Source organism: Sturnus vulgaris, chromosome 21 (genome assembly GCF_052056855.1).
Source record: "Sturnus vulgaris isolate bStuVul1 chromosome 21, bStuVul1.hap1, whole genome shotgun sequence".
Lineage (NCBI taxonomy): Eukaryota > Metazoa > Chordata > Aves > Passeriformes > Sturnidae > Sturnus > Sturnus vulgaris.
In genome coordinates this window covers 1,091,624-1,106,613 of record NC_142263.1, presented here as the reverse complement: position 1 = coordinate 1,106,613, position 14,990 = coordinate 1,091,624, and the positions used below count along the sequence as shown (strand labels likewise).

The 14,990-nt window shown below is 49.2% G+C and overlaps 1 protein-coding gene across 10 annotated transcripts in view; it reads right to left on the bottom strand.

The window, feature by feature from the left end:
• Window positions 1–14,990, bottom strand: part of MSI2 (musashi RNA binding protein 2) — a 201,090-nt gene that overhangs the window by 27,022 nt on the left and 159,078 nt on the right. For 9 of the 10 annotated variants that reach the window (XR_015807873.1, XR_015807875.1, XR_015807874.1 and 6 more), the window contains exon 10: window positions 12,175–12,249. Coding sequence is in view for 6 of the 10 variants with exons in the window: in XM_088176836.1 (XP_088032962.1) it covers window positions 12,175–12,249 (75 nt within the window). In the remaining 4 variants the exon portion in view is untranslated. Of the gene's footprint in view, window positions 1–7,740; window positions 9,302–12,174; window positions 12,250–14,990 lie in introns of those variants that run through there. The other variant, XM_088176841.1, reaches the window with a different exon arrangement.

Sequence of the window (14,990 nt, the reverse complement as noted above, 5' to 3'; positions counted from 1 at the left end):
ATCCCCTTCAAATCACCAAGCATCCCCCGAGAACAGCACAAAAAAAACAGGGCTGCAAAGTTTGTTTCTCTTGTTCAGCTGCCAGGGACGCTCAGGGTCTATTTGAAATGCAAGACAAAAAGTTTTGCCACGCAAAAGAAGAGTGAAATAACAAGGGTGGAGAAGGCGCTCCACGGAAAGAGCCCGAACAAAGGCTCCGTTATTGCATTCCAGGGGACAGATGTGTGAAAAATTAATCCCTCCACCCCTGAAGAAAGCTTTTATCCCAGTTCTGAGATAAAAGCATCCCTGTGCCATGGCACTCCAAGCAGCTCAAGTGTGATCCGTGCAGGAACGCTGCAGGCGGAGCAGCCTCGGCTCCGGGAGCCGGGATGGAAACTGGGATTGATTCTCAACATTGGCAGAACCTCCTCACTGATCCACTCACAGGACGGCTCCAGCACTGCAGGATCCCCGAATCAACCCCACCTACTGAAAGCCATCGAGCCCCTGCTAAAATGCCCTTTGCCAGGTGCCACATCCACGGGCTGGAGCAGCTTCCCTGTCACTGTGTCACCTGCCAGCACTGGGCCACGCTGTGTGTGTCACCTGCCAGTGTCACCTGTGTGTGTCACCTGTCACTGTGCTGCCCCTGGGGCTCTTTGCTCCTGACCCCTCAGCAGGGATGGGCGGCTGCCACCACCCTGCTCTGCCCGATGGAGATCCCAGTGTGGGGCACTGGGAATGCCTCCCAGAGCTGGAGCAGGGCACAAGGAGAACTTGTAGGCAGCAGAGTGTGAGAACAGTGGCCCAGTGCCTCAGCTTTCCCTCAGCAATGCCTGGGAAGGGCAGGCATCTCCAGGAGACAGCAATGGCACCGGGGACTGCAGGACCACGGAGAGCTGTGGGGTGGCAGCAGCCCTTTGTCTCCTCTATCAGCCTCCCAGGTCATTTTTAACAAGCAGCTTGGATGTTACTGGGTGCCAGGAATGTCCTGATGTCAAGGGAAGCATTGATGGCAGCACCTCTGGATCCCACCCTGCACCATCAGGAGCATGGCCAGCACCAGCCCCACTCCCTCTGAGCCCTCTGAAGTCACCTGGAAAATCAAAAGGGTGGAGGGAGAGATCAATTCATTCCTGGTGTTTGTTGAAGGCACTGATTCCTGCTCAAATGACCCCTGTGCTTTGTGTGCCCACTGCTCCCAGCTGCCCAGAGGAAACAAAGCCCAGAGCCACTGCAAAGCCAGCAGTGCCCACTTCAGGCACTGCAATTAGAAGGCATTTTACAATAAACGTTTTGCACTGGGCTCACACACTGTCCAGGAAAGCCCTGAGGATTCACAGCAATTTCATGCTCTCTCATAGCTCAGAATGAGCCAAAACCAGCGTTCCAAGTGCAATTTTTCACAGATAAATTTCCCTGCTTCCTGCATCAATAGTTTCACTTTAAACAGTGAAGCAGTGAGGGAAGATGGACAGATCTGGGTTAAATTCTTTGCCCTGAGGTGCCAGATTCAGCCCGTGGCTGTTGTGTCTCCAAGGCTCAGGTGAGTTTGGGACAAGGGGGATCACAGGATGGCACATGGAGCAGTAGGTTTGGGCTGGAGCACACAGCCCCACTGTCTGGCTCTGGGAGCCCAGGACTGAGCAGATTTTCCAGGGGTTTGTGAACAAATCTGGTGAGCACGACTCTGCCTGAGCAGGGCCAGTCTTCACATGGGCTTTAGGGGCACACCAGATCTCTGTCCCACTCCACCTCCTGCTCGGGTGGGACCATTCCTTCTTGAATCACTGAGTTCTCCTGCCCTCCAGGGCTTGGCTACAAGGCAACCACAAGGGAATAACCCAGGAACCACCTGCATCCCTTCTGGCTCTAAGAGAAATCACCTTCAGCCTTGTTCTGATCAGCCTTTGAAGACCCCAAACTCAAAGCACACACAGCCCCATCCTCTACAGCCACTCACACAACAGGAATCAACCCCCAAAAAGATCACAAAATTAATTCTTACATCCAAAAATACCATGCAAAGAATTTCGTCTGCTTTAATGGCCAAAGCACTTGGGCACCTGAGGTCACACGTTCAGACTTCAGCAATGAGCACAGGGATTTAAAACAAGCAAATGGAAGCTGAGATGCTCAAATCACCACCTGACTTGAGAAAACAGCCAAAACCATGGCACAGGCATGGAGAATTAAATAAAAGCCATCATGAAACTGCACCTAAGAAGCAACTCCCTTGCTCTGTGCTCAGGGGGTGTTTGGAGTGCTCACACACAAGCAGTGCACTGCTCTGGGGGTCCCTGTTCTGAGGGCATCAGAGGCTCCTTCACCCCAAAACACTTCACTCCTTACACCCCTGGTGCCCCCCAGCACGCTGCCCTGAGCCCAGCCCTTCAGGAGGGGCACCTGAGCTCTCAGGAAGGGAGTGCAAAGGCTGGAATATGAATTCATGTGCAGGCTGGGGGACGGGAGCAGCCAGGGGGCTGATCCCCCCCTTTTGAAACAGCATTCCCAGGGTTTGATCCCCCCTTTTCAAGCAGCATTCCCAGGGGCTGATCCCCCCTTTTCAAGCAGCATTCCCAGGGGCTGATCCCCCCTTTTCAAGCAGCATTCCCAGGGGCTGATCCCCCCTTTTCAAGCAGCATTCCCAGCAGCTTTGATCAGCCCGAAAAGCTGCACCAGGCTCACAGCTGTCATTTCAGATGGGCTCTCACTTGCATTATTCTTTCCATTAGGCTGTGTTATCCTCTTTGGAGGATCTTTAGGCTTCATTTCAAAAAGTATCACAGACTCAAAACCATGAAGCAGAAGAGCCTGGTAGTTTTTTTTTTGAAGGCAGGCAGGCGTGGGTCCAATTTACTGGTCAAAAATGTCGTCTTTAATGGTGAACACACACAAGGGAAAGCTCCATCCCAAAACAATCCCTTTATGTTTAAAACCTTCATCTTCCAGGCTCTCTGTCTCACACTCCCCCTTCCCTTTCTATAAGGAAATACGAATGAGAAAGAAAAAAAACCTGCTACTACTCCAAGCTTTAGATGAACAACTCAGTGCCGAGTATTTAAAGAACATACACCCAGAGAAATCAAATATTCCCTAGAACTGATCAAAGATCGGGGTTCTACCACATCATTCACAACTCATTACCACGTTTCAGGAGCAATTAACTCCTTGGGGTTTGATTGCAGACTCTATGAAGCTTTCTCAAAGTCCACAGGAACTGTGGGGCAGCAACAAGCCCTGCTTGGAATGTCCTGTGCCTCCCACCAGCCACCCTGGTTTGTCTGTGAAGAGGTGACAAAGTGCCACCCACACCAGAGCTGATGAGCAGGACCCAGCCCAGCAGGGCACAGCTCCAGGGAAACAGGACAGTGCTCTCCCCTAAGGTTTTAACCAATCCTGTTAACACTTTCAGCATCCCCAAGCCTGCTCCGAGTCCTCAACAGCCCCTCAAGTGCCTCCCTTTGTCTTTTCCCACTGTGTTACATCAACCTTGTTAAAATCTCTCTCAGCAAATGAGGGAATTTCAGCCAGACCACCCTGTGCACCACGGACCCCCATCCCAGAGCCCCTGCACCATCCAGGGCACAGCCTGGCCAGGCCTGTCCCATGGCTGTTTGCAGTGGGTGTTCTGAAGAGCAAACATTCCCGTTCTGGAATTCCAACAAAACAATCAGTCCCAAATATAGGTCATTTAAAATTTGGCACTTCCACTTTATGTACAGTAAATGACCCATTTTTCAGCTGTTGGGACTCTCAGGCCATGGCTTTTAGGATGAGAATGGTGCATTTCTGCCCAGTAATTACTTTATGCATCAGTGAGACAAAGCCTTGTTTGTCTCCAAATTATCATTCTGTGGCATTTCAAGTGCAATAACCCTTCTGCAGTTATTTCACTCTACTGAAAACTGGGAAACTTCTCAAAGGCAAACAGTTTGTTCTAAAAAAAACTCCCTATCTATTCAAAAAAACACAAACCAAGAAGCAAAAGCTGGCATCTAATTTAGGTTATCAATATCCAATATCCAAGCTGACCCTGCCCTCTGGCAGTTTGCAGCCATTCCTCCTCGTCCTGTCCCTCCAGGCCTTTGTTAATATTCTCTCTCCATCTTTCCTGTAGGCTCCCCTGAAGCTCTTCTCGAGGGTGAGGAATTCCAATCCTCTCAGCCTTTCCTTGTAGGAGAGCTGCTCCATCCCTTTCATATCTTGGTGGATACCAAAGACTCCTTTGGACTCATTTTAGAGGCCAAAGCCAAACATTTACCACAGATTTTTAACCAAGTGAAGTACAAAGGAACACCCAGGAGCTCATGGCCCCACGCTGCCTCCCAGCACAGCAGCTCTGAATTTCTGCATTTCAGCCACCTGCTGTGGGTGAACAAGGGCAGGTTGGATGGAAGGAACCACATTAAGGCACCTATTTGGAGTTCAGCAACGTGGCACTGATTTGCTTCAAGCCTCATTTCCACTGCTCTGATGGTAAAGAAAATGAGCTATTTGGTTAAGCTGCTTGTCTCCACTTTTATGAATGATCTAAACTACCTGGGCAAGTATTATTTAAAGACAGGTCCTCGATGATGAACAAAGGCATAAAAAGAACTCGTGTCTGGAGGCTGAAGCTGGAAAAATTCAACACAGAGAGGCAACTTCATAAAGGAGAAGGCAGTTTATCACAGGACAAGGTTCTCAGAGGGTGGGGAACTCCTCACCACCCCTGGGCAGCTCACCCAGCACAGCCACCACGGGCACACGGGACCCTCCCAGGGCCTCACTGGAGGAACTGCCACTGGGCATCCCATAATATCCATGCTAGGAAAGAGGCCACGGGAGAGGATTGGGATGCTGAGCCCAGAAATCTTCAAGGCATTGCTGCAGCAACTCCCACCACTGCCCCTGGGCAAGGCAGGATGTGGAAGCTCCTCGGTGGCCAGCTGGAAACCTAATAATAAAACATTCACATTTGAATGTTTCTGTGCTATAAAGAGACTGATCTTGTCCAGTTCTTTGCAAGCCCAGCCCAAATTTTTAACAGCTTTAGCAAGAAATTGTCTCTGCTGAGGCACAAGGCAGAGCAGCCATTGAGGAGAGAATTCCTCAGAGCAGGATGGGCCTTACCAGAGCATGATCACGATCATCCTCATCCTCATCCTCCTCCTCCTCCTCCTCCTCCTCCTCCTCCTCCTCCTGCAGGGTTATCCGTGTTTTCCTCCACACACCAGTGTTTGTGTCACGCCTCTTTACTCTTGTGAATAATTGCTCTCATTAACCCTCGTGGTCACTGCAGCTGGGGCCTGCTCACAGCTGAAATCACTGCTTGGAGCTGCAGCATTGCCCCAAAACACAAAGACCTCTACAGACACCAGCAGGTTTGCATTCTTTTTCCTTTTCTCTCCTCTCTGCTCCTTCAGGATCACTCATTTCCAGGGCAATGAACCTCAAGTTTTAAACACCAGGCACAGATCAGTGAGCAGCTGAGAACAGGACAATCAGTGTTCAAGTTCAATGTTCAAGATCTTCTTATTTCTCACTTATTCAAGTTATAAGTGGAAAAAAAAAATCTAATGAAGGCAGTTCTGGGCCCCAGCCAGACATGGTATTTAGGGGAACCTGCAGAGCAGCCTCAGTCACACTGAGAGGATGGGGCAGGAAAAGGGGACAGGCTCCATTCTCACTGGCCACACTCTGCTGCCAGTGGCAGTGCTGGGAGCCAGACCATCAACACAGACCAACAGCTTCTCTCTGGACAATCTCACCTTAAATCTGACAATAAGATTACTTTAAGGGGTAGAAGGAAATAGAAGATGAAAAAGGCCTTTTACACAATTTTCTGCAACATCAAAAAAACACAGCTTTTCTCAGAAAAACTGTGCCTAAAAGGCAAAGGTGCTTCAGCTCTGCTTGGACTCAGAGAACAGCTCTAGAGACCATTTATTCCTGCATCAAAACACAATCATCTAGGCAGAACTTGAAGGAGAGCCTTCTGGCTGGAGATTTATGGGCTCTGCTATATTAATTTCTCAGTTTGCTGTCTGCAGTTCCAGCTGCTCCTCCCTCCAGGGATGCTCCTGCAATGGGAACGGCCCCTCCTTGTCAAAAGAACACCCAAAAACTGAATTTTAAACCAGGTCCAGTCTAAAGTCTTTGTTGTCAGGCTGAAACGGAGAGGTGGGAAGAGGTAACTCAGGTGGCTCCAAGAGATGCCAAGTGCAGTCTGTAAAGCAGGGATGCATGCATGCAGATGCAGTGATGTGTTTAGGTGGGGACAAGGCATGCAGTGCAGGGAGAGCAGAGCACACTGAAGAGGTTAAGGAAGGGTTAGACAAAGGAGTGAGAAAAAAATCTCCAGCTTTGTTCCACATCTCTTGCTGTTACAAGGCTTAACTAACTGAACCATTTGATAGGTTTTACATTTCCTCCTCCTATTTTGCAGCTGCCACCAGGTCCTCTCCTTTTCTGAGTGTTACATTTGATCATTCCAGTATCACGACCAGACAAAGTTTGCTCCCATTAGTAAATGTTCTACAAACCTTGCACTTGTGTAACAGTGCTTGAGGAGTGTTTCACAGAGCTGACCCCTATTAATACAAACTTCACCTCTCCCTGTGGGTACAGAAGCCATGTGCAGGCAGCACTTTAAAATCACTTTAGCTCAGCAGAGCAGGAAGTTGGGGGCTCCAGGACAGGGGAATGTGTCTGTCCTGGGGCCAGTGAAGCACCACACACACCCCAGGCTGGGTGTTTTACACCACTGCACGTGGGACACAGGCAATGCTTGGCTTTTTGGGATGCTGCAGCCACACCCTTTCCCATCCCCACTGCACTCCCCTTCCAGGTTATTTTCACACTGGGGTGTCCTAAACCCCAGACACAGGAACCTCCTTCCCTCTCCTCCTCCTCTCAACACTCTATGACTCAAGCCTTAAGCATAACATAATAAATGCCCTGATCTTTGGCACCAGGTCCTTCTCCTCACCTGGAAAATTCCTGTTTTCTACTTGTTAGCTCCTAGGCAAGCACCACACACAATTCCACACAGGACACCCTGCCCAGCCCTGGTGGGTGAGCACAGTGGCACTGGTATCAGGAAAGAAACTCAATTCAGCTCAACAGAAAGGTTTAAATGCTCTCATAGTAACAAACCCCATCCATTTGAGACTTTGAACCATCTTGGGCTGCATTTCCATTGCCCCAGGCACTGCAGGAGCGTGACCCAAGGCTCAGCTCATGGCCTTTGCAGCACCACTATTAATAAGCAAATATATTTCCCTGAGCTCTGCAAAGTTTGTGAAAATATTTGTTTTTCTCACCTCTCACCATATACAAAGGTTTTAATAAGCTTTAACAAACATACAAGCAAACAAACCCTTAATTAAAATAAATAATTTAAATTTCTAACCTGAAGGCTTCTATGAAACTTCGACAATCCCCAAACACTGAGGTGATGATGGGAGAAAACAGAACTGGGATAAAGACAGAGCAGGAACATCCCAGACAGTGCTGGAGGACCAGTGGGGATGCTGCAATTTCCTCTCCCCCAGTTACAAGTGCATTTTTGTCTTTTTTTTTTTGGGGTGTAATTTTTGCTGTAAACACACCTCACATGTAACTGCTCCTCTGCAGGCTCTTCAAACACTGGGTCACACACTCTGAGTGATGGTTGTTTTATTCTTTTATTCAACTGTCATTGGTACTGGTTATTTGGGGGGGTCCAAACCAAAATATTAAAATTGCAAGCTAAGAGAGCAGCAACACAGCAGATCCGTTGTAAACAATTTATTATTATTTTCTACCTCAGTTACTTACAGGAAAAAAGTCATAAAAAAAAAGAAGAAAATAAAAAGAAAAAAAAAGAAAAGCACAGATGGACTATTTACAAAAAATGAGAAAATTCACAATAGCTGAAATGTTTGCAAATCATGCACACTAAGACAAGTTTCACAAAAGCAAAGCAATTCATAGCAAAAAAACCCAAACAAAATAATAAGAAGCCATACAGATTAAAAAAAGCTATTGCGTGCAGAAAAGTCAAAAGAAAACTACCCAAGTATTACATCAAGCATCTTTAATGAAATGAACAGCACAGCCATGGATTGTAGAGCCTTTGACACTGACATTTTAAACAAGTGGATTAACAAACATTAAAATGCATTACAGTTCTACTGTAAGCATGCAACATACTTCTCACAAACTTGTCAAACGGGTAGCAACACTTCAGAACAGCAGGATTTGAACAGAATGTGTGTTCTCTACCCAGAATGCAGAGTGTGGTCTTGTTAAAGCCAATGGGGGGAGGTTTGCAGCTCTCCTGCCACTTGGGTGGAGATGAAGAGGTGCAGTGTGATGCAGCTGAAGCAGGGAAAGCTCGGCCAGAATTTAGGAAATTTTGCCCTTGATTTGCAAGCAAAGTTTGGAAGGAGAAGCAGCTGCAGGGAGATTGCAGGACCATTGCTGGTCAGAGCTGGCATCAAAGAATCTCAGAAACCCAGAATGGTTTGGGTTGGAAGGGACCTTAAAGCTCACCCAGAGCTACCCCTGCCATGGCAGGGACACCTTCACTGTCCCAGGCTGCCCCAAACCCCCCCGGCTCTGGGAGCAGGGCAGGAATTGCTGGGGCAGGGGGGGCAGCAGCTGCCTGAGCCCCTCTCTTGGTGGCATCTCAGCATGGCCCTGTGTGATGGTGGCAGCTCCCCAGGAGCCCCCAGGCCAGAGGGAAGGGGATGGGACACGAGTGGGGCAGTGCCAGCACGGGGTCACAGCTGGGGTGACACAGCCCCGGCTGCCCAGGGTCCCCCAAGGGTGCCAGGGACAGGTGGTGCCTGTTTCACTGCACCCCCGGATGGGATTTGTGCCACTGCTGGATGTTAAAAAGTGCCAGTCACTCTCTCTGGGGCTGTTTGGTGACACCAAATCAACCCAATCCCCCTCCTCGCTTCGCTGATAAAATCATTCCTAAGAAGTTTGTGAGAAGTCATGCCTTCAGAACGCCCCTGACCCCATCCTTGTGAGTTACATTCCAAGTGGGCATTAAAAACTCATAACAAAGCAGAGGAAAAAAAAAATTAAAAAAAAAAAATAAGAAGCAAACTCAAAGCAGTGAGGATATGGAGCTTTTAAAAAAATAAAAATAAAATAAAAAGTCCAGTCAATCAAACCAGCCAGTAAGAGCAGCAATTTTTCAGTGGACATTGATATTAAACATGGACCACCCAGGCTTTCTCTGTCTCTCTCTCATTAGCACTGTAGTAAACCCCGATTAATTTGTTATGCATCTTTAAGAACTAGTTGATAAAAATTATGTCTTGTGAAATCGGCAAATAGTCTGCAAAGTGAAATAAGAACAGAAATTAATAGATTAAACTGAAAAGATAAGTCCCAGAAATAAAAAAAAAATAAAAAAAAAAAGAAGAGACACAGAAAGGGAGTGATTGCAATTAAAATTAAAAAAAAAAAAAAAGAGGCAATGTACTGCATGAGGAAGGGCTGGGAGGAATAATGGGATGGGAGGAGATAGAGCAGTGCCAAAGGGTTGTGTCCTGTCCCTGGAGCCAGGGGCTGTCCCATGCCATAGGAAATGGCAGAGATGTGGGAGAGGACACGGGACAGCCCCAGAGGGGACAGGACAGGGAACGGGAATGCAAACAGCTGGGTGTGGCATTTGTACCTCATTCACTTGGACAACAGGAAAAACCATCAGGACAGTTCAATCAGAAGGGAATTCCTTTTTCTGCCTTTGATTGACTGAGACAGGGACTGGGCAGCACAGGCTGTGCAGGGACAGTGGCTGTGGCAGCCCCGTGGGGTGAGCCCAGCCCAGCCCGGCTGCAGGACAGGGCTCAACACTGCAGGACCCCTGAGAGCAGCCCCGAGGGGGGCTGAGCACTGCTCTGAGCGTTTGTACTGAGGCTGCACCACCCCTGGGCCCAGGGAGGGAGGAGAGGGAGCTCTCACACCCGGGAGGCTCCCGCAGGAACAGCCAGGAACTTCTCCCTCCAAACCACAACTCCGAGATTTCCAACCTGACAACTTCTCCTGCCCTGCTCCCGAGAGGCTCCCTGGCACCAGGCCGGGCTCTGTGCCCCAAACACCTTCCCCAGCACAGGGGACCCCATCGTGCTGCTGGACCATTGCCCACAACACCCCTCTGGCCAGGACACTCCCGTGCCCCGTTGTGGTTCCGGAGAGCAGAGCCCCAAAGCACCTGAGAAACTCCCAACAACTCTGGAAAGCTTCTGATTGCTGCTAAGGATGAAGTGATCCGAGCAGGAGGGGAGCAGGGGCACAGCTTTGGGGCAGGGGAACTCAACAAGGTGAGACAGGACCCTGAGCATCTCCTGGTGCTGCCTGGCTCCCCTGGCCCCACAGTGACCCACACATTTCTGGTGGGGATAATCCACTTGGGTTTCTTTCTTTCCATATTCAATCTCTGCAGGAGACTGAAAATAACCAGGCAGTAACTGGAAGTCCTGCTTTGATAAAAACAGGCCCTTAACAAAAATACATCTAAGGAGGGGTCGAGTCAAGGGTGCCTTTGCTGTCAGCGAGCAAACACGTTTGCTTTAGACATGTTTATAATTGAACTCGTCTAAGCTCTGCTGATTTCCAACATCAAACCTATCAAAGGTGTCTCTCCTTCAATGCCTTTGTAAGAATCAGCTGGTGCCTGGACTGGTGAGGAGTCAGAGCATGAGACAAACACACAAACACCTGCTGGAGCCTCCTCCTCACCTCCAGCTCCTGGCTGCAATCCTGCACACGGGACTGTCCTGCTGCTTCCAGCAGAACCAGACGTGGTGCCACCCCAGCAGCTCTGCTGTCTGCCTGACACCCCAGCTGTTCCACACCTGGCCTGGGCCAGGTGGGAAAATGGACCACAGGTGGGAAAAGGTGGCTCAGCTTTCAGAAGAGCCTTGCATTTGTGAATTCGAATAAACAAACCCTCACAGCACTGTTCCCCTCTGTGTTATCAGTCCTGCAAAAAACAGCTGCACAACAGCCCCATCACAAGGACACTGCTCACCCTACAGATGACAATAATTCGTGTTTTTCCAAGGCAGGGTCTCATCCTAACGACCCAGGGCTGGACACGAGGTTCCAGTTTGCCCCAGTGTGCTGCAGGTGTAGATGTCCACATCCTCACCCATCCTAGAGAACTTTCCTGAGGTGTTGGTTTTCCTCCTGCCCCTCCCTGCTCACTGCAGGGGCTCCCTGGGTGTCCCTGTCACCCCAAGCTGCCACCCCTGAGGAGCACAGGACCCTTGTGATGAGGCTGCTGAGGCATCCAGGGCTCTCCTCACCAGGCTGAGGCTTCAGCCACAAACCACAGAGCAAAGCCACTGCTTTGCTGCTCGCAGCTGCCTGGGAGAACCCTGGGGTGGGAGGAAACTCCTCGTCCTGTGTGCTGCCAGTGCCACTGTGGGATGTGCTGGAAAGGACCAAGGCTTTGGATGGGATGCCCCAACCCTGGAAGTGTCCATGGCCAGGCTGGATGGGGCTCTCAACAACCTGATGTGGAGGATCAGAGCTGCTCACTGCAGGTCCCTTGCAGCCCAAACCACGGTGCTGTGTGTGCCCTGAGCCCGCTGAGCCCCAGCCCAGCACGGGAGGGGGAACCAAGCGACGCCGAACCCCAGCACCCACCCAGGCTGGACCCTGCTGCTGGGGGGGGGGATCCCCCAGAGCTGGGAACCCCCAGAACCCGGCACAGAAGCCAGCAAGGCTCACTTTGCACTCCAGAAGTGAAGGTTCACTTACCACAGGCCAGCACGGGAAGGGGCGTGCGGGTCCCCGTGTGCCTGCCTGTGTGCAGCTCTACAGAATCTATGGAAGGAAAAACCCATCAAAGGGAGGGCAACAGCTCCCCAGTGAGCTCTCTCTTGCTTTAATTTTCTTTTTTATTTTTTTTAATTTAAGAAGTTTGTTTTCAAATAACCAGTACCAATTTATACGTTAGGAAAAATGTGTTGAAAATGATGTCGCTATAAAGGTCTGTTTTAAAATAGTTTAAAAAAAAAAAAAAGATAAAAAATTTTGCTGTTGTGTGAGATGCTCCCTGCAGACTTGCCTGTCTCAGCTTGCAGCTACAGACTTAAAAAAAGGAAAGAAACCCAAAAAAAAAAAAAAAAAAGGAAAAAAAAAAAAAAAAAAGAAGGAAAGAGGGGAAATAAAGCAAATCTGCACATGGAATGTACGTACCTGGGAACTGATAACTGTAACTTGGGGCAAATCCAGGATATCCTCGGCCATATGTTGCAACAAAATTCGGGTAACCTTGATCACAGAAATGTAAAAACAAAAAAGAAAAAGAGAGAGAGAAGTTTGAGGATTAATGAAGGGGTTTTTTTTCAGGGTCTTTTTTTTTCAGTTTGTTTTTTAACACAATACACAATGACAGGGAAGATATGGGCGAGACCAAATTTTACGGAAGGTATTAAAAAAAATGAGATTTATTCTGCTCATGCCAAACTGCAGAGAGGTTTCATCATTATCCTGAATAGAAACATCTCGAGCTGCCGAGCAGGAGCCCTGTCACTCTGGTAATTAACATGCACTCGGGTGTCTGGAGCCCAAGGACTGTGCATACTTGTTAGCTGGAAGAGTAAATGCCAAATGCTAAGGCTAAACACATAACACGGGTTTGCTCTGACATTTGGAGAGCTTACAATGAATGTACTTTGCTTCAGAGCTATTGACAGTTGGAGATTAAGGTAGTAGTAATTCTTTATCCCGGGAGTGTGAAGGACAACAGTTAACACATCAAAGAGTTGGAGGCAGCAGCAGAACGAGCCAGGGAGTCAAAGAGCTTTTAATTTTTCAGGAAAGTAAAAGGAAACTGCAGGAGGTGCTTCTGAAGGCCCCTTCTGAGGCTGAGAAGGCGACCTCGGGCAGCTTCGGGAGGGTTATTAGGAGAAAAACTCACTTTGAGAGCATTTTGTGAATAGAAACACCTCGGTGAAGGCACAGAGTGACAACTCTGCTGGCTTCACTCTGCTGTCTGTGACGTGCTGGATTGTCCCCCTGATCCCTGGCAGCACCCATGGGGTCACACCCTGTGACACCCCCTGTTTAACTCCCCCACAGCCATTCTCTCTGGTCACACAGTGGCCATCTGCTCTGACCCGCTGGCCAATGGCCCAAGGTGTCCTGTACACTCGGTGGGTTCCCTAAAATTCTAACCTGACATTGATCCTCGGCATTTCCTTGCTCAGTTTTCTTAAAACCAGGCACCAATTCCAGTGCACGAAACACGACAGAATGTCCCCACTGAGCCTCAGCATCAGCCCAGGCCTCTCCAAACCAAGAAAGCATCAGGAAAAGTTTCCTCCTGCTGTCTGAAGTCAGTGGGAATCCTGGCAGCAGCTGGGCTGGAGCCTGAGAAGACGCTCAGCAGCCCAATGGCTCTTCTGGGGGGCTCCTATCTCTGCTTTTATTTATCCTTTAATACACTCATCCATCACTGGGCTATTTTCCTGCTGCAGCAAGTCCCTCCATTTCCGATCAGATTTATACATACATGCAGTGTACTATTAATCATAATCTAAAACTGGAAGATAAAAATGCTTGGATGAATTCTGATGATGGGATTAAGCAGTGCCAGGCGAAGGCAGCCCCTCGATGCCCGGGCAGCACACACTGCTCAGCCCTCCCTTCACAGCTCAACAGCTGGATTCCCTTAGAAATTAATCACCTCTGTCATTAAATCAGATCTTTCAGAGTTAAGCTTTACAAACCTTTTTTCTTTCTTTTTTTTTTCCCCAAACAGCACTATTGATAAATGGATTGTTTGCTAAGTAAGTAGCGCCATTAACACCACTGAAAAATCGCTCTGCGGTGTCCGACCACAGCCTCCCTCTCCTTGCCAAGGAAGAATTCAGTTTATTCCGATTCAGACAGTCCTGGAGCAGATCTGTCAGCTCACAGGGCAGCACCTGAGCTCTGCAGGTGAGCTCTACCTGTGGCCCCAGCAGGGTGGGGGATGGCAGCTGCCCACAGTGCTGTGGATGCCACCCCTTCTGCTGCCTGCCCTGGCATGCTCCTGGCTCTGACCCCAGGGCAGCCCTGCTGTCCCTGGCCAAGGCTGGCTGTGCCTGACTGCCACAGCACCAGCCAAGCTGCCCGGGGGCTCTGCTGGCACCGCCAGCACTCAGCGCTCTCAAAGTCAGGCAGATGAAATCATAAATTTATAATACAACATTACTTCAATTTTCCTCTTCATTTACTGCTGCAGTGCCCAGCTCTGCTCTAATGACTCGAAGCCTGATCCTCGTGGGGACACTGCCTGGCTGAATATCAATGGTGTTTAACACCACGCCCACGTGGATGCTTCATCAGGCCAAGAGATGAAGGCCACGCTGACCTACCCAACATTCCCATGAGGTGCCATCCTCATCCTCATCCTGTACTGGGCCCTGAGAAGCTGATTTGCCTTGGTAGTCCTGGGGAGTGAACAACCCCTTGTAAGTAAACCAAAAATCCAAGTTTTCACTGGATCACCTCGTTCAAAGCAAGACTCTCCAGTCCATGGAAGCAAAACTCAACCCAGCAGCCAAACCACTTTCACAGCACCCAGCTCCTGTCCAGGCTGTGGAAATGTCTTTTCATTTTAAAATCTGCAAACGGGGTGGACAAAAGCTCATGGTCAATACGTGGGAATGCTGAGCACATAGGAGCCAGGGGACCCATGCAAAATTAGTTCAAATGCTCCAGAAAATGCAAGGAAGCTGTTGTCTCCAAATGTTGCTCTGAGTTGCAGCTGCTACTCCACTGAACAGTGTCTGGTGGAAAAAGGAATGACTTTCTTTGAAGGGCACAAGCTTCTTTTATGCATGAGCTCAGCCTACCTAGACTGAGCGTGTGCAGGAACACAGAGCCCTGCCAGACACCTTCCCAAATCCGTGTTCCTGCCACACTTCCCTCCAGCACTATGGGCTGTGAGCTGGGGGCTGACTGCTTCCATCTCTGGCGGGGTTTGCAAGCTAAAAGCAGCCCAATTTTAACACTAAACACCAGGC